This window comes from Monodelphis domestica, chromosome 2 (assembly GCF_027887165.1).
Source record: "Monodelphis domestica isolate mMonDom1 chromosome 2, mMonDom1.pri, whole genome shotgun sequence".
Taxonomy (NCBI): Eukaryota; Metazoa; Chordata; class Mammalia; order Didelphimorphia; family Didelphidae; genus Monodelphis; species Monodelphis domestica.
The window spans coordinates 384,339,104-384,359,661 of NC_077228.1; the positions used below are offsets into that span (position 1 = coordinate 384,339,104).

Below are 20,558 nucleotides of genomic sequence, written 5' to 3' on the forward strand. Positions count from 1 at the left end.
GGAAGTCCAATTATTCTTAAATTATCTCTTCTTCCTCTATTTTCCAAGTCTGTCACCTTGTCAGTGACTTATTTTATGTTCTCTTCTAATTTCTTGGTCTTTTGGTTTTGCTTTATTAATTCTTGCTCTTGTCTTCGAGTTGCCTGATTCTGGCCTTTAAAGCCTGGTTTTCCTTTTCAATTTGGTCAAACTGGTTTTGTAGATGCATGAATTTCTTTTGCATTATTTCCCACTTTTCCTTCCAGAGGGCTTCCATCTTTTTGATCCTTTCTGATTCAAATTCTTCATGGGTTTGTGGAGAGTTTCCATTTCCTTTGGAAGATTTCAGAGCATTTGCTTGTGTTTCCTCTTCTATCTCCTCTGTATTTTGTATTTTTTCTCCATAAAATGTGTCCAAAGTCACCCCCTTCTTCTTGTTTTTCTTGGAATTTGGGGACTTTTGTGCTTCTGTGGAGTTTGCCATCTCTATCTGAGTGGGGAGGACTAGCTTTTCTTATCTCTGTCTGGTGTTCAGAGATTTTAGCCCCAGGCAGATTGTCCGTTCTATGCAGTTGTTGTTCTGTCTTCCTGGGGAGGCCAGGAATTGCTGGTGTTTCCGTGTTACTGCCCTCCTCAGTTCCCTTCCGATGAACAATTCTCTTTCATTCATTTAGTTATTGGGATGTTGTGAACACAGTGGGGGTGGTAGTTTCTTAATATTTTGGGAGATTGTCAATCAGTGAAGACTGATTGAGCCCCTACTATGTACCTGGCACTATGCTAAGATTGGGAATACAAAGAAAGGCAAATGCTCTCAAAGAACTCACAATCTAGTGGGGGAGACAACATGCAAACAAGTATGTTCCAAGAAGTTATCTACAGGATAAATGGGAAGTAATCAAGAGAGGGAAGGCACTAGAATTAAATGGACTTCCTGCAGAAGGGGGATTTTAACTGATTAGTGACTCCTTTCAGAACAATTGGTATCAGCATGATCTGATGTAGCATGGGTCCGGGGGACACTCTTACTTGACTTTACTAGTGACCCTGTTAATAGTATACAACTATAGTCATAATACAACTTCCTCTGACTTTGATCTCCTGTTAAACAAGCAACTGCCCACTTCATAGGGGTAGAATGAGGATTAATGAGACATTACTGGTAAAGGGCTCTTAGCATTTTAATGCCGGGCATTCTATTAAAAAAAAATAAAGTATTAGTCACTGGGTGTGTAACTAAAGTCTAACCTTTTATCAGTATCAAAAGGAAAATCTATTCACTAGGTGTCATCAGCTAGGGGGTGAGAATGATTAATGGTTTGGAAAATACTGCTTTGAAGGAAGGCTAAAAGAATAGTTGTTAATCACTGATTACAAAAGGGATTTAGGAGCATTTTATGCTTGGGGGGGGGGGGGAGCTGATGCAATCATCTCTGTGGTGGAAAATCTGAGGAGACTGTCTCTGGAAAGGCATGATGATAAATAATGGAAGTGTCCTGTTCTCCATTTTGGAGCAGGAGCAGATGTTTCCATCGAGTGCCATTATTATAACAAAGAAGTGGATGGTTGATTCTAACAGAACCAAGATGCCTTTAAAAGGAACTAGTCATTCAGAGGTGTGCTCTTGGTCTGACTCTTTTCTGCTATGCTGTTTATGGTGAGAGAAAGAATACTGTAAGGGAGGAAGCCTAGGAATGGCCTTTTCTGAAGCCACAAAGAGGTCTCTGTTCTTTACTTCATTGTATTGTCCTTCCTTTCTTAGGTGAAAGCAAAAAGGGATTGGTATGACTTTGTGAGCTTTGAAAGATTTGGAGAGTGAATTTCTCATGGTCCAGGAGCTGAAATTCATGCCAGAATTTTCTGGGATCCAGATGATGAGGAACCAAATCCTGAGCATCCCACGTTGGCCAATCCAGTAGTCATAGAAATGCAAACTCATCCATCCATTGGCCAAGCTGAATTTGAATGTGACTTTGGTAGGGTGAGTGTTATGAGGAAATTGTGTTAAATCTGAACCCATTCTCTGTAAGAACCAAGGAGATATAGGGGAATTATGTCCGCCCAAGGGTTGGAAGGTAATCTTTGTACTTGTTCTTTCAGTATCTTCATTAGAAATATCCCTTTGTAAAATCAAATCAGTGACAACTGGTTAAATGGAACCAAAGTTCTTATGATGGTGGTTAACAGTGAATGTGTGTGTGTGTGTGTGTGTGTGTGTATGTGTGTGTGTATACCATACCAGAATAGGGATTCACACGGATAACATTAAAGAAGGAAAATCTCCATCCTTCATGGGATTGAGAACCCCACAGAACCTCAAAATATATAACTGGTCAGACTCTCAAATAGTAAATTCAAAGACATTGTTATATTTACATTAATGTGAAGTATCTTAACATCATTTCATTTCATTATTTCATTTACTGCTTTATTACATTTGTTCTTTATAACAATCCTCTGGGGCAAGTAGGGCAAATATTATCATACCTGTTTTACAAAGGCGGAGTATCAAATCTGACACTTTGTGACCTTGGGCTGGATCCTCAATTCTTATTCACTTGTAAAATGTGGAGGTTATACTCTATGACCTTCAAAATCCTTTCCATCTTTAAATCTATGACCTTATGAGAACACAGAGACTCCTGGTGTATCATTAAATCACTTAACAAGCATTGATTATGAAGCATGCACAGTGTTTACCACCAAGGGTACAAAGACAAAAGTTAAACAGTCTATGTTCCCAAGGAGCGTATATCATGGGAGACAATATGTACATATACAGGTACATTCTATGTCAGAAAAATATTAAGTGATTTGGTAAAGGTTACACAACAATAACAGTCCAAAACTGAGATTCAGACTTGGGAGACTTGAGATTCAGAACCCACTGAAAAGTGAATTTCCCACTGAGGGAAATTTTGTGATCTAGTCCTTGAGAAATCCACTATCAGCAGAAGTCAAAAAGTGAATGACAGGGGAATATAAGGGAGGAAAACAAACTGCCAAAGATGTCTAGAGGAAAACAATTCAGTAATAAACCTTTAGTGCAATCAGATAAATCGTCAAAGAAGATAGTAAAACAGAAGGGAAAATGTTTAGCAAGATATCTGAGTCCAAACATCTCTAAATGAATATTGCAATACAAATTAAATTAAATCAACAACCAATGCTACAGAGAGACAAAGTACACATAGGATTCCCAAAACATTATGGAATAGCATCAAGATGTTCCTTAATTACTTAAGGGAGAGAAGAGAATCATGAAAGCAAAATGTAAAGCCTGCATAGAAGAAATAATTGGAGCTCAGATCCATCTCTACAAAGATGGGAAAGAGAGAATAATTTACTGGAAATACAACTAAACAAAAGCAAAAGACTATCTAAAAGGGGGAAGAAAACCAAAAATAATAATAATGAAAGAAAACATGATCTCTATATGAGTAAAACACAATGCTATTCAAGATAGAATGCATAGAAACAACTTTAACATCAAATGTTCCCTGAAGAACATGATAGTTCAGGACCTGAATACATTACGCAAGAAATAATACAAGAAAACTGCCTAGAACTAACAAATAAAGGGAACAAAGTGCCAAAAGAAAGAATTCATATATCTCCTCCAAATGCAGTCTTGTTGCCCAAACTAGGGTTGATTAGAAGAGAGAGAAAGCTTTAAACTAATATTGTTAATGCACATGGATTAAAAAAAAAAAAGATCCATCTTCTGAATCTGTGCCTTTTCACCAGTCCATAGCCTAAGCCCTGAAGACACTACTTCCTAACTTTCATTTTAGAATCCCTAGCCCTCACCAAGGCTCAACTACTACAAAAGCATTTTCCCAATTCCCCTTTCCCTAGTGTTCTCCTCTATTCACCAAAATTACATTGCATATATTCTAATTGACATCAAGATTAGGGAACTATGTATATTATTGTATTGTATGTAAATAATCTCTATAAATAATGCATATACTATAATTAGGTTAGTATCATAGTGATAGAGTATGTAAATATTTAGCATAGTATGTATATATGTTGTACATAAGATTAAGTTATAGAATAGACTAGGAATTTAGAGAATAGTAATAATAATTAGGGAATAGATTAGGAGTAAGTTAAGCATAGTATAAATAGTTAATTATACTTAGAAATAGACAAGTTGCATTTGCAGATAGTAAAATTTTAATTGTTTATTGTAAAGCTGATGCTGAAATTGAGTTTAATGTAAATATATAGATAAAATAGTTTGCAATAATTATAGATATATAAAATAGGAAAAATGTTTGTATTAGGTTAACTTAGCAAGAGTAAGTAGTATTCGCACTAAGATTCAAATTTTTAATGGTTTTGTTCAAACATTTAATGTACTGAATTTATTGTAAAACCCTAAAACTATCCTTACCCAAACTTTCCTGCATAGAATTACTTAGATAGTGATAGAGTAATTGAGGGAAGTTTATTATTTTGGGGGGAACAGTTAGAAATTAGATTTAGTAGATTGGTAAGTATAATAAAAATAAGTGACCTTGGGAAGGTCACAACAAAAAAAAAGGGGATGATTATAGAAAGGAAAATTGAAGCAAGTTTTGGACTTTCTGCCACTTAGGTGGAACAAATAGCAGTTGGAATGTTAGAAAAGAAGATATCGACAAAAATGACAGTTGGTGGGGGGAAGGGAACTTGAGAGAGTGTCAGTTGGTCTCGTGAGATGCTCTCTCTTTCCTGGCCCTCAGACTGGAAGGAGCTCTCTCCCTGTCTCAGGATAGAAGTTCTTCTATTCCTGAACTTTTCCCAACTGTGTGCTCTACCTGGATTCCTGTGATCATGTCATTGAACAAATGGATTGAAAGGGAGCCATTTGAACTTAAGGCCAGTCTTTAGGGGCATTAGCCCAAAGAGACAGGCCCTACCAGCTCTGAAGGTCAGAACCTTTTCTTCCTCTTTCTGTCTACTGCTAAAGACTTTGAACTTAAGAAAATTAGCATAGTTTAGCATAGACAGGAATAAAAGAAACCCTTCACAAGCCTGCAAGGCCTGGCCTCAGCTCAAAAACTGAGACTCAAACCTAATCTAGGAAAATCTCAATTTCCTCTTCCCTGATACCTCCCCAATCCAAACTTGCTACTAAAATTCATCTTTATTTAAATAACCACAATCAAATAAGAGGACTGTCATTTCAGGGGAACATAGAGGTAGCTGAGCCTCAGGACAGCCATTCAACCCAAACAGTCCTTTTTGGACCCCCTGCTGGGTGATCTTGGTCTACTAGGAGGCTTGTCCCTCAGGAGGGTCCGTGCTTACCTGTTCTGGGGTATCTTCAACATCAACCAATAGAGAAGGCATCCCCTCAGGCTATCATAGGTGGCCCATTTCTTGGGAAACCCAATTTTCAAAGATAGCCTCTAAGCAGGGGGCATCTCTCTCCTTTTACCTCACAGTAGCCATATTCCCTCTCTCTTTCAACTCCTTTATTCCCTGTTACAAAACCTTCCTTATCCTCTATATCTCTTCTGTCCTCTACAATCCATTTAATTATTACAATATCTACTAATCAATCAAGTAAGAAGTATTTACTAGGTGCTTGCTATGGGCCATTTCCCACATACCTGTGTTCAGTTGTTATATAAGCTCTTTGAGGACAGGGATTGTCTTTATAACTCCAGATCCTAGCACAGTACTTTGGTACATAGTGGATGTCTAATAAGGACTTTTTGAATTTAAATAAAGCAGAATCCAAATTAGCAACTAATGTTGGAAAATTTATAAGTATCCTTCATACTGAAATTGAAATACTTATACTCAATAGAACATAAAACATCTTTTCATCACTATAAATTATTTTTTCATGGAAATAATTCAGCCTTCTCTTTCTTAGCTTGATTATCTAAAAAAAACCCTTTAGGTAATTAAGCTACTGGGTAATGCTATTTCACTATATCTTCAGAAGGCTGGATATTATAAGGAATATACAATTGTCCTCAAGAATTAAATTTCTAGATGCCCTGAGCTTCAGAGAGTGTAAAGTACTATATGTAGATTGAATACTCACAAATCATCATAGATATATATAGATATAAGTATATATTATACATTCAAAAATATATACATATATTATATATTCAAAGTATTTTATTCTTAGTTTTGGTTTCTAATTTTAATTTTGGTAAACGAGAAATAGATAAGAATGTCAAAAGAAGAAAAAAGGTCATTAAACAATTTTTTTAAAATCACATGCAGAAAAGAACAGAAGGAAGTTCAGGCAATCAGGAAAGTTTTGAAACTAACATGTAGAATTTATTATGTTTTCAAAAAACAAGTTCTTTTTCAAAGAGATTTATTGCTTCATGTATGCAAGCCTCTTTCTGTTCTTTTTACATAGAAATGTACATAATAAATAATGTCTTTCAAGTTCAGAATAACAAAAATTAAAAATTACTCTGCTACTTACTATATGACTTACTTCATAAGAAATTTTACCTTTCTAGGTCTCTGAACAATGAGAGGAGTAGATTAGATGATCCTAAAATCCCTTTTACTTCTAAATTGCATGAACTTATAAATTGCCATTTAAAATTCTGTTGGCACAAAGATCTATAAACCTGTTTTTCCTTGGGTTGTATTATTTTTAATTTAATGCTATGTCAACCATCAGTATTACCTGACTCAGTAAATGAGACAAAAATGTTCTGGATTATTTTTAAGTAAATTTTGGTCAAGCGCTGAGTGATTGGCTCTTGAGCTGAAAGTATCTATGACTTATGGGTATGGCCGATAACAGTACGAACCTCTATAGTAAATCAAGCACAATGATTACTACTTGAAAATGGAATGAACCCGAATGATCTACTGGATACAATCAATAATGTTATCCTCCAATTGAGCCAGGATATCTACTCTATCCAATACACATTGAAAAATAGCTGAGCTATGATAACTATACTCTTATATTTTGATGGATCTGTGCTCTTGTTGATGGGGGTACTCTCCCCAGGGATGGAGATCCCAAATCTTACCTTATCATTCTGAGTAACTCATGTATGTGTATATATAAAGATATATATTATATGTATGCATATATATATATATATATATCCTCTCATAGATCCTCCAGAGGTGATTGCCCAACACATCATAGGCCTTCCATTAGTTGTTTAAAAAAAAACCAACAACAATCTTACCTTCCTAGAATCAATATTGAGTATTGGTTCCAAGGTAGAAGAGCAGCTGGGCAATGGGGGTTAAGTGATTTGCCCAGGATTACACAGCTAGGAAGCTTCCTTTAGTTTTGCTATTATATGGATACCAATGGTAGGATATTCTTCAGTTATTTTTCACTCTCACTACATTACCAGCCCACCTCAGATATTTCTCTGATGATATCCTTTATATCACTTTTCCAAGACCATTCTTTGTTGTTAATCTGTTATGGCTTACCCATACTGCCCATTGCCCTTTGGGTGACCTGTAATGAGAAATCTTCACCAACTGTGATAGTCTATGACTCATGTTTATATAGTAGCAGGAGAAGAATACTGTTGTTAAAAGGATTAGCCTTTGCTTCAGGTTGATGCTTGGGATCATTAAAAGCATTGCACAATTTCCTAAATGCAGTCCAGCCCACTGGATTCCTTATTTATTGCCCTTCCTCCATGGCTGTCCAAGGTAGAAATTTACTAAGGGACTATGGGTTAGCCATGTCATTAAATATCATGATCTGGACTATGGTTATTCTTCATCGTTTTGGTTTTTATTTGTTTTGTTTTGCTTTGTTTTTTACTGATTGAACTCTTTTGAGCAATTACAGAACTTCATAGTATTGGAATAAGCACCATGTAATCTGCAAGTAAAAGCAAATAGATCTCTTCCACTTGATCCTTATCATCTATAGGGAATTTCTTCTCCACCTAAACTCTGTACTTAATAGCCTCAGTGAGAACACTAAATTCCTATGATGAGCAGACATAAATCAAATGTTTGCTGGTCGCAGCAGTTTCTGGGTTCCCTGCTGCAATAATTGATTCACATTGATTAGACTTCCTTAGAAAATGGTGGTAATCAGTCAAATTTTAAAAAAAAATTTATCCATTTCCCTTTCAGGGGTGGCATCAACACCTTGTTTAATTAGTTTAGACTGGAATTACTTCAGTTGCATAGTGTTTCATCTCACTTTTATCCTTTCTTCTCAGTTGGTTTTAAGTTTGATCATTTCCCTAACAAGTTTATAGGCTGAATGTACACCGTACACATTTGGAAATGACTGATACATTAGTATTCAGCAATCTCTTTATTATAATAAATTTCATTATTTTGTGATCTTATTTGGCACTTGTTTCCAACTTTGGAATAAATTATTAAACATAGAGGCAGTGAATAGAGGACTCAGTTTATAGTCGGGAAGATTTGGGTTTAAATCTTGCTTTTGATGATAATTATGTAATGATGTGAAAGTTAATGAACTCAAAACTCATTTTCCTCTTCTCTGAAATTGGGATAATAATATCCATGGAACCTACCTCACAGAGTTATTGCAAAAATGAGATAATGTAAAATACTTTGCAAATTTTAAAGTGTCATATAAACATCAGCTATTACACACACACACACACACACACACACACACATACACACACACATGTTTTGATAGCTTAAAACTGTCATAAGACTTTTGGAATATATCTCGTGTTTATGAATATACACATACATTTAATCTGTTCATATATATGCACACACATATTTACAGATAGATAGATAGATAGATAGATAGATAGATAGATAGATAGATAGATAGATAGATAGATGGATTGACGGATGAATGGATGGATGATAGATAGATGATTTCTAAAATTTCTCATTGGCTTAGTTTCTTAAAACTATGACCCAGAGATATTAAGGGAAAAGAATAAACTTATTTTTAATCTTTTCCAATCATATAAATCCATATTTGGCTATGTAACCCTAATATCTTGGACAAAAATATTTATATGTGACAGGGCTTCTTTTAATAATGCCATTCTTCATCAATGGAAGTTTTCACATGACATCTGGATAACTACTTGTCAGGGATGTTGTAGAGCAGACTCATGTTTAAAGAGGTACCAGTTGGACTAGATGACCTCTAAAGTCCCTTCCAAACAAAGTTTATATGACTTTTCAAAGATACAAAATGCAGTCATAGAATTAAATATTATGAAAATAGATATGATGGAACTAAAGAATATTTACCTGTGCAATTAGGTCAGTAATTTCTGAGTAGCTATGGCATTTTTTTACATAAGAACGAGCCAAAAAGTCTTCTATTAGTCGTATTCCTATGCCATAACCCCTGTGGATGAGATGAAAGAAAAAGAGATGAATGTCAAAAGCAGTATCTGGTAATTTAGAATGTTATTAAAATTGTGCTTGATAAATGTGATCATCTGGTTCTGCTGGTATGTACACATTATGTCAATGCACATTTTCCTAGATTCAATTTACTCATATCCATGATAGAGACACACATATCAAGAATAATTTTGTGGAATTCATGTTTTCATGGATTCATCAGGAAGTCCTGAAACAGAACTAAATCTCAGTAATATTCACTACCCTTTTGACTTTCATTCATCCTTCAGAATTAGAGCTAAAAAGGGATGTTCCTTCTGTTAACAATGAGGTTTCATATGTAAATTTCTTTGCAATTCTTTGAATGCTATATAAATGCTAGTTGCTATTATTACAAATAATAGTAATAATAATAGTTGTAAACTAAAGGGATGTCCCTCAATAGGGAAATGACTGAACAAATTGTAGTATATGATGGTGATGGTGATGGAATGCTGTTATACTATAAGGAATGATGAACAGGATGATTTCAGAAAGAGCTGGAAAGACCTACATGAACTGATGCTGAGTGAAATAAGTAGAACCAAGATATCATTATACACAGAAACTGCAATATTGTGGAACAATCAAATGTGACAGACTTTTCTACTAACAGAAGTACAATGATCTAGGACAATTGTGAAGGACTTACAAAAAAGAATGTTATCTACCTCCAGAGAAATTACTATTGGAGTAGAAATGCAGATGAAAATATATGATTTATCACTTGTTTGTTTGGGTATATGTTTGGGGATTTAGGTTTTATAAAAATATTCACTTATTAAAATTAATAATATGGAAATATGTTTTGCATGATAATACATGTATTACTGAATTACTTGTCAACTCCAGGAGAGAGGAGGCAAGGAGGAAGGGAGACAACATGAATCATATAACTTTAGAAAACTTATGTGTAAAATTATTATTAAAAAATTAAATAAAGGTAAAACTAAAAATAATAATATCATTTTATACCTTTAGTTACATAAAAGAATACAAATATAATACAAGATTATTAAGCAAAGAAAAATAACCAAAACAAACGAAATTTATGTGATTTTTGTTGCATCAATTCTTTTCAATCCTTAGAAGATAATGAGTGTTACTCTAAGAACAAATAAAGAACTAACTTGGGGGCAGTTAGGTGACTCAGTGTATTAAAAGCCAGGTCTAGTGATGGAAGGTCATAAGTTTAAATCTGGCCTCAGATACTTCCTAGCTGTGTGAACCTGGGCAAGTCATTTAATCTCCATTGCCTAGCCCTTACTGTTTTTCTGTGTTGGAAGGAACACATAGTGTTGATTCTAAGATGTAAAATAAGGGTTTAAAAGGAAAAAAAAAAGAACTAACTTAAGGCCCCTATATCTCAACATCTAGAGGCAACTTGGAATAACAGAATACCAGCCTGAATTTAAATCCCACACCTGACACACATCTACTGTGTACTTTCAGCATCCCAGGCAACTCTCCAATACGGTATTGCCAAACTGCAATTTGATGAAATTATAAACCTTTCCCATTCTTCTCCCCAAACTCATTAGCTGTGCTTTTGTTTTTTCTGGAGGCAAGCCTCATTAATTATATAATCTAGCAAATGATGTTAAACAAAATAAATCCAAAATATAAATACATGAATATGACATTTCAATAAATAAAAACAAATAAGAAAAATTAAAATACACAGAAAATTATTTGTTGCAAGTCCTAAAAGAGCTGGGAATACCAGATCACAATCCTCTGTCCTCTGAGGAACCTTGTAAAGAAGCAACAATTTGAACAACTAATTTGTTTAAGATGGAAAAGGAGTACAACAAAGCTATATACTCTCACCCTATTTATTTAACTTACATATGTGAAATTTCAGGCTGGACAAATAAAAAGCCAGAATTAAGACTACCAGGAGCAATATCAACAATCTCAGATATGCAGATGATAGCATTCTGATGGAAGAAAGTCAAAGCATTTAATGTAATCAGTGAAACAGAGGTAGGTGTTTATTTTTTCTGCATCTCTCTTGCTTTTCATAATCTAGTGAATGTTGACAGTTTGGTCTCTAGTTCCTCTGCCTCTTCAAAAACCAACTGGCTCTTCTAGTAATTCCTATCATTCATTGTTAGTTTTTGAAGAGGACCAATGAAGACAAAGTCATCAGTCTCGATCTCTCTTCCAGAGTCATCAAGTTGAGACAACTGGCAATTGCACAGGATGCAGATGACTTTGGCATCTTCTTGGTCTGACCAAGCTCTAAGTGCTCCCCAGCCCCTGCCTCAGCCTCCTTCATAGCTGCCACCAGGGAAGTCTTCACTTCAGGCAGACATCCCCCTGACTCACTGTCAGATTCGATACCTGTTGTTTTAGCCTCAACCTGGTTTAGCCCATCTGCCAAGACAATTTTACCATGGCGAGGAACAGCCTCTTGGAGCCACAGGTGAGAGAGCTGAGTTGGAGGTGGATATCAAAGGCGAATGAGCATCCCTGAAAAGGGTTCAGCAAGCTCTTGCACCAGAGGTGCTAGTCCTCTCTGAATCCCCCATAAACCTTTTAAATTGAAGGTGTTCCAGTGATCAGTTGAATTGCTACAATGCTAGGCCAATATCTTAGTTTGGACTAGGAAGGTCTAATGCCAAGGCTTCTTCTCCTATACAATCAGGAATGCCTAAAAAATCTTAAGGGTCATCTTACTGTTCGTTCCCTTGATATCGTTTCTACAAATGAGATGTCCAATAAAACACACTACCTGCTATTTCATTCTCTGATTACTTGGGATTGAACCCTGTTCAAAACCAGTGTTATTTTTTAACTGTTTAACTGTTTAACTGCTAGTGAATGATTTTGAGAAAATGGATACTTGGGAGAGTTTTCTTATTAGGAATGAGGATGGTTCTTGTTTTTAAGAAGGACAAACAGAAGGAGCTTTAATAGAAATGTAGGAAATTATATGGAAACAATAAGCATAGGGCCTGAACCTGTAATATCACTGGTATAGGGAAATCCCTAGTGAGGAAACTTCTATCAATACAGAATATCTCCTATAGCTGAAAGTTTGAGAGTTGCCAGAACACTATATGACTTTTTCAGGATCACACAACCAGTATGTGGGAGAGGCAGGACTTGAACCTAGGTCTTCTTGGCCCTGAGGATGGCTCTCTACGCACTATGCTTTCACATTGCCTGAAAAAGGAGCTTTCTGTAAATGAGAATTTATGATGAATCCATATATCTCTTATATAATTATATCGATTCCACCATGTTTTGGTAGAACTGAATGACAAAGATTTATTTGGCTTTTACTCAAAGGGGAAAAATATTTTTTACATTATAATTGTGAAAAAATACCTCCCCTTTAATGACTTCTGCCAGTCACACAAATGATTTTTTGGGGAATCTTGCTTTTCCTATTTTAAGAAAAGAGTTACAGAAATGAACATCTTGGAAAAGAAGTAGGAAATGTGTTTTTTTTTAAGATAAACAAAATGGATAATTAATATACAATGCAAGAGAATCTTCTACTTACATTTTATCTAGGTAATTATTCACATCTTCATCCTTTTCATAGTCTTTGCACAACTGGGCTACCAGAGCTCCATAGGTAAGTACAAAGAGATCTCTGTTCTGTTAGAAAAAGAAATGGCATTTATGTCAAAGTGCAAAACTAAGAACAAAATACTTTAAAATTTTTCCCTGCTTCCTATGGAATAGTACAAAATCATTTAATTTTCAGTAGCTCATGGAGCCCTGGGCTTGGAGTCAAGCAGGTTCAGATCTCATCTCTGACACTAGCTAGTGATTCTGAGCAAGTCACTACAGTTCTTTGAAACTCAGATAATTCCTTTCTTTTTTAAATTCAGGGATATTTTATTTTCCTAATCACATGTAATAACAATTCTCAACATACATTTCCCAAAATTATAAGATCCAAGTAGTCTCCTTCCTTTCTTTCCCTTCCCCCTCTCAGATATGGTAAGCAATTTGATCTGGGTAATTATACATTATATTAGGGGATTATTTTAAGTGAGAGATGATCATTTCAAGGTCAGATCTGCTAACCTCCTCCCTCCTCCCTCTTTCCTCACTTCACCCCTCCCTGTCCTACCTCCCTCTTCCCTTCCCTCCCGCTTTATTAGTTATTAGTTGATTATTCTGTTGGTAGCACTGAAGTCAGCTCAAAAGTGTCTTGGTATACCAAACAAAGCACTCTCTCTTTTCTAAGTTTAAGTAAGAGGTATTATTTGGGAGAAGGAAAAAGATAAGAAGTTGAAGGGAGAGAGGGCTTGAGGTTTCCCTAATACTAAAACAATTCCTAAGTTGAAGGATGGTGGAATAGAATTCAGATTTGGGAAAATCGTCAACAGGTCTTGAAGATTCAGTCACTGTGGTATAGTAGAGAGAAACCAGAGAGCAGGACTTTTCTGTCCTTCCTCCTTTCTGTCCCAAGGGCAAAGAGGCCAAGTTTTCAGTTTGTTCCTATTTAATGGTCCTTCCTCATCACCATTCCAATTAGAATGTTCTTCTTGATTGACAGTTCAGCAGCCCTAGCTTCTCCATCTCTGCTTCAGACTTTTCCCATTTTCTCTCCACCACACATTACAACATGTATGATAATTCCTTGCTAAGTCACAAGTGGGTTATAATCTGGTAAAAGGAAGTTTCCACACCACTTCCCTATTCTTTCAAAAATATTATTATATACTTTATTTTTTAATAACTTTTGAGGGCCACATGTAGAAAAAAGCCTTCTGGAGGGGATATAAGACTATCAAATTATTATTCTTTTTGGTCAACCAAAGCATATTTTACCATTGACTTCCATTATAAAAGTAGAAATATGGACTCATAGTTTTCAGAATTCTAAATTGGAGGCAGGGCCCCCACCTTACATGTGAAGCAGTTTCAAAAGCTGTCTCCCCAAACATTTTTGTGAGTTGGCACCAAAGAGAGCAAATTGTGCATTACTGAAGGACTAGTCCCTTGTTACTCAGTTCTCCATTTCACTTACTAGCTAGGTAACATTGCGTCATTTAACCTTCTTAGGAGTCAGTTTCCTTATTTGTAAAATTGAAAAATTATTTTATGTGTTCCTGCTAGCTCTGCATCTCTAATTCTATGATCCTAGTTATGGGCAAGTCATACAGCTTCTAAGGCTCAGTTTTCTCTCCTGTAAGATGGGAGAAGTTTTATTATTTAATTCACAGAGCAATGTGAGGTAGTTCTAGAATCAAGTAGAGCTAGAAGTAGCATGGAAAACCAAGGCTTTTGTCCCAGGAACTGATATCTGGGAGTTTGGAAGAGATCTCTCACCCCTTCAATTTCTAGTTTTCTTATCTTGTCCCTTGAGCACCCACCCACTAGGTTCTATAGCCATAATGTCCTTCTGCCTAGGCTTATTTACCATCCCTGAGGAGCCAGCTGGCCTGGCAACCCATACCACATGGGATGCCTGAATTGAGTATGGTACCAATTCAGGAACCCAAAGCTGATTATCTCCTTCCACATCAAAAATTCAACACTAAACCTCCTTAGACCCAATCCACCTACTCCCTCCTTTCCCACTATGTCTTCAAAAATCCTTTCCTTTTCTTAACCAACATATTTCACCCTATATTTCTTCCTCATACTTCTTCAGTTTCCCTGTGGTCACCAAAATCTAACTCTCTCTTGAGGATGCTACATCTCTTGATTCCCTCTCCAAAGATGACTCCTTCTCCTATACCCCCTAAAAAACTATCAGGAGTGGGAATTGGCATCCTTCTTGTTTCACTGCTACTTTCTGGTTTTCTTTCTGCTGTCATCATTCAAAGACTATATTTCTTACTTTAGAGTTTACTTTATCTTGTCCAGATTCTCATTACTGTCATCTCAAGAACCAGGAGTTCATTCTCCCACCCCTGAAGTAAATTCAATAACTGACTCACTGTTTTCTCCACCCCAATCCTTCCTTGCTTTCAAATATCATTTTCTTCCAGTTCCTCAACTTCCTCACATCATTACCATAGTAAATACTCCAGTCTTAGAACCCCTCCATCTATTTTATTGCTCCTAATGAATTTGCCTCAGATGCCAGAATTCTTAATTATGTCTTTGCAGGAGAGAAGACCTGGTTTCAAATTCCAACTTTGACAATAAATAGCACATGACTATGGGTAAGTCCTTAATTTCTCTGAGCCGGAAAAGCCTCCTTACACTACTACAATGTTTTAATTGGAACCTTCTAAAATTTGCTATCTTCGTTGATGGAGGTAATTCCCATTCTGGTGAAATCACAAGTTTTTGAGTGTATTGACATTTTATATATATCAATTTTGTATAAGTCAAAGCAGTTATTCAGATGAAAGCAATTATTACTAGAGACATGCTCAAAATATGTGAAATGGAAGTTAAATCATCCAACGAAGGTCATTTATGTTTTGGTTCTGCCATTGGAATGATATAATGGGAAATCATTGGACTTGAGGTCATCTGGCTCAGTTCCTGAATGAGGCAAGCTACCTAACCTTTCTGAACCTCAGGTTCCTCATTTACAAAACAGGAATGATAATCATATTAATACTTATGCTACCTACCTAGTTTGGGGGGCAGTGCTTTGGGAGCTATCAAACACCATGTAAATGTGAGCTGTGCTTATCATTTTTCTCCTAGGCTAATAAGATATGTTTGAACAAAACAAATCATGTCAAGCCCTCTCTTCTTCTCTGCTGGCAATGTATATCATCTGGGAGTGGAGATGAGAAAGTATAATTTCCTCCTCAGAATCTATAGTCCTATTTTACTTTATTTTTATAGTCCTATTTTAAATGAGGTTACATTCAGATGAAGGGAACAATGCATTGATCAACCCTGGGATTCAGGCTATCAACAATGCCAGATACCCAGAGAAAATGAGCTATTGTTTTTCTTTTCCACTCTTCTATTCAAAATTCTCCCTTTTCTTTTACCTTCTCCTCTTCTCATCTCTCTATAACTCACACCACTACTATTATTGCTTCAAATGGTGACTCATCTTTTTTAATATTTATAAATAAGAGCAATAAAATATGTCATTGGGACTGGCTTGTGATTCCATTGGTACAGGGAACTCTCAGGTGAGGGAACTGCATTCTGTAAATGCAGATTGACTCTTTCTCTGCAACTAATCATGTCAGAGAGCTACCCAGAGCTCTTAGGGTTTAAATGAATTGGCCAGCGTCAAACAACCAACACATATCAGATGTAGGACTAGGAACCCCAGTTTTCTTGGATTTGAAGTCAGCTTTCTAACCACTACACTATACTTCTTAACAAATGAGGCAATTTAGTACAGTGAATATACTTAAAATATTAAAAATGAGGAGTGGCCATAACTGAGATATAACAATCAAAAAATTCCAACCAAAACAAATGGGTCAGCCTAGGGCTCTGACAAGCCATAACAGGGAGTGGGTTCTGGCCACTGAGGCTGCAATGCAACTCATCAGAAAAGATAAGAAATGTTGTGAAACTGGAAACAAAATCTTCTGCATACCATGGAATGTGCTGAAGCAGAGGATGAAATTGCTGGTAAATGCCAATCCTACAACATAAAAAGAAGCAAAAATGAAGGAAGTAAAAATGACCAAGTACTGCAGAGCTTTCTGTTGCTGCTAAAAGCCAATGAAAAGTAATGTATAACAACAGGCAAAAAAAAGCATTGGAAAAACCTTCAGTTCATACCTACAGACCCTGGCTTTAGTTTTATGCCAATTGATAACTGATATCAGGTGAAACATTTTCTCAAATCCTAATTAATAATTAGAGTTTGGTTTTGCTCTGAGGTTGATTTCACATATATGCATATATATCCATATGCATACATGTGTATATAATACAAATAGGAATATATTTTATATATTGGAGGTGTATTATATACTATATTATAAATGTATGTAATATATTTTATATGTATATATATGTACACACATGTAGTTTAACCTTTCAGATATCCATTCCTTTTTTTTAAAAAAGCAGAAACTTGGGCTTTAACTGTTTCTGAAAAAATGAGAGATTGTTTATGGAACCAATTAATGAGTTAAGTACATTTCAATCAAATTTTACATCTTTTAAGGACTATCTTTAGAAATATCTTTGTTCTCTGATGTAAGCAGAATTCCCTATTCTATTACTGTTACACTGGCTTTTTCCATGATATTCCTTGTAGCATCACTGCATAAAATGACCCTTTCTGCCTTAGCCATAATGCATCTAGGCATCGCCTCTGTCCAAGTAGCCCATGCAGGGTTTGGGGACCATATGCAGACACATTCCAAGAGAATTTAAGAGACAGCAAGTTGTTCTTATCAAAATTATTGTGGAGGGTCTAAGAATGTTAACTTGTGATGGGGAGGGTTCAGGGATAGAGACCTTCTGTTTAGCTCAAGACCAATGCTTTATATAAAGAATGAATGACAGTGATTGTACCACTGCGGAACTATCATTTTGCTTCAAAGGCAGTTGAAAAGGAAAAATCACCAATGAGGATCAAATGCAATAAAATGGATCAGGCTTAAGTGGATTATAATTATATTTTATGAGCAATTTAAATTTATTAGCTGACTAGAAAATGATGTCAAGATTGCAGGTTCAATCTAAATTGAGTTGGCTTCTTTTATCATGAAGCCCACTCTCAGTTACAGCCTTTTTTTTATGCAAATAAGCTTTTAGGCAAAGCAGAGACTAGGAGAGAGAAATTCATCAGCACAAATTCAATTCTGTTCCTCAGAAAACACCTCAAAACACATCCTCTGCTGGACAGTAGCTTCATCTTCAGCAGCAATGTGACATAATAGATAAAAGAACTGAATATGAAGTCAGGAAAACCTAAATTCAAATAGTACTTCAGACATTAGCTGTGTGACCTTCAGCAAGTCACTTAACTTCTGTGCCTTGTATGTAAAATAGGTATAATATCAGCATCTACCTCACAGGATTGTCATGAGAATAAAGTGAGAAAATATTTGTAAAGCATTTTGCAAGCCATAAAATACTATGTTTGTTATTTTCACATAGAGAAGACACTATGCCATATTTTTTAATGGTTCTTTGATGCTTTGCGCATTTTAAGGGGGAAAGTTCCTTTAAAGTCACATTCAATTAATAGATATGATAAAGCAGCTTAATAATATTCACAACCAAAAGAAAAAGTACATTAAAAAACTTTTGAATGCTATATAAGAGTATGATATCATTTAGAATCACAAGAGGCTCTGCAAATATTTTTAGCTACCATCTTAGAGCCTGCTATAGTAATCCTAAATTCCACCTGTCAGAATTGCTTCAAGTGTAATCATCTGATTCAATATCCAGCAGTCCTGACAGTGTGAAGCTGGTGATTATTAATCTAAAATGGGCTTTCAAATCTCTGACTTCTCCATGCCTAAAATTGCATCACAATGGCAAGAAATATGAAGTAATATTTCCACCATCCTCAAAGCCCATTTAAAAAGCTTAAAATTTTCTTTTAAATGACTACATTTAGAGGAATTTGCTGAGAAAAAAAAAACACTGCAAGCTGAATCATAGAAATGATCACAAAATTTAAATATATTAAGTATTCTTAATGCATGGATTTTAAAGCCTAGCTTTCCTATGTTGGCTCTAATTGATGTTAACACAGTTAATTACATATATGCAATTGTATACACATATATTTACACACATTTATTACTTAATTCATGCAGCATTATCAAACAACTTATTAATCATATTATAATTATAGAGTTACAAGTAAAATAAACTTGACTTAGTGATAATTTCACATCTCTTAGGATGACACTAATTAGAAGAAAGATACGCCTCCAAAATGTTTTTTATGGCACCTCTCACTGCCTTGGAATACTTTTAATGTTTCACCATAATTATAAATATCCCCAGAGGTATCATAAATATAGGTTTCATTAAGCTTTCTGTTGATAGATGAGTGATTTCAAATACTACATGGAACAATTTTTTTAATCATCCCTGCCAACTGAGGTAGAGTTCAAGAAACCACATTCTTGGAAATAGAGAACACTGTTAAACATATTAATATGTATAGGAAAAAAATCTTACTATTTTATGGTATTCTGGTCTTTTGTTTCCAGGACGAGACATGATACTTGAATAATGAAGAATGGGATGAACGGTTTCTCTCCTTTTTCCTATGATCAGTCTTCTCTCACTCTGAAGTGTCTTTGCATTTCAAAAGGATTACTTTCAAGCTCTCCACACTCTTGTTGCTCTGTGTGCAATTGCAGAGGTGAAATTTTGTGTACAGAAGAATTAACTTCTAGCCTCAATAACTTGATAGAGATCAAATAACTGCTCCACCCAAAAGGATAGATCTCTAGACATAATAGTTGGATATCTCTGTGTGAAGTTAGAACCAGCTGCACAGCTCAGCTCAGAGACACTGAGAATTCTTTGCCTTAGGGAATATGTGAGTGGTATTCTGTTCTCATGCCAAGATTTTTTTTTAATTGCAAATAAACTTTCACAGTCCAAGAGAAATCTCAGTGCTGGCATTATATACTCCTTGCATTGATTGTTCTATAAATTAGAGAGACACTACCATCAATTTATAGGTTCTAAGTCTTGGTTAAAAACTGGAAAAAATGCAGTTTTTATAACATAGTTTTGAATATTCTTAAATTTTTTATTTTATTTTAATAATAATTTAATAATATTTTGAATAAAAATATAGATTTTAAAATCCATAATTTCAGAATATAAAGCAAACATCTTACCAAGATTTTAAATTAAGGGATGGAGAGGGTGAGATAAGAGACTTAATAATGTCCCTTTAGAGTTAGTAGGCATTTTTGTTATAGTCTGGTCACTTGTATTTGTGTCTTAAACTTTTGAAGAATTTTAATTACTTGGAGAGTTTTATCCTTACTCCCTGACAAAATTTTGTTGAGAATACAGTGGGGCAGCTAGGTAGCTCAGTGGATTGAGAGTCAGGTCTAGAGATGGAAGATCCTGGACTTAAATCTGACTTCAGATACTTTCTAGCTCTGTAACCCTGGGCAAGTCATTTAACCCCAATTGCCTAGCTCTTTCTACTCTTCTGTCTTAGAACTACTACTAAGATAGAAGGTAAGGGTTTAAAAAACTATCTGAATAAACACTATCAAGCTAGCATCTCCTAGGATGGAGTATAAATAGACTGCCTGGCGAAGGTAGTCTTAGCTTCCTGATTCTCCCCTTAGCCCTAGGTCAATGATGACAAA

The 20,558-nt window shown here is 35.4% G+C and overlaps 1 protein-coding gene across 2 annotated transcripts in view; it reads right to left on the reverse strand.

Moving 5' to 3' along the window:
• TRAPPC3L (trafficking protein particle complex subunit 3L) overlaps nucleotides 1-19,762 on the reverse strand; it is an 83,800-nt gene extending 64,038 nt beyond the window's left edge. The window contains exons 1-4 of one of the 2 annotated variants that reach the window (XM_007484460.3): nucleotides 19,399-19,762; nucleotides 16,838-16,885; nucleotides 12,854-12,951; nucleotides 9,202-9,301 (exon numbers count right to left, since the gene is read on the reverse strand). In XM_007484460.3, coding sequence (XP_007484522.1) covers nucleotides 9,202-9,301; nucleotides 12,854-12,951; nucleotides 16,838-16,885; nucleotides 19,399-19,440 — 288 coding nt within the window. In that variant the 5' untranslated portion in view covers nucleotides 19,441-19,762. The remainder of the gene's footprint in view (nucleotides 1-9,201; nucleotides 9,302-12,853; nucleotides 12,952-16,837; nucleotides 16,886-19,398) is intronic. The other variant, XM_001379515.5, reaches the window with a different exon arrangement.
• Between the last annotated feature and the right edge of the window lie 796 nt (nucleotides 19,763-20,558).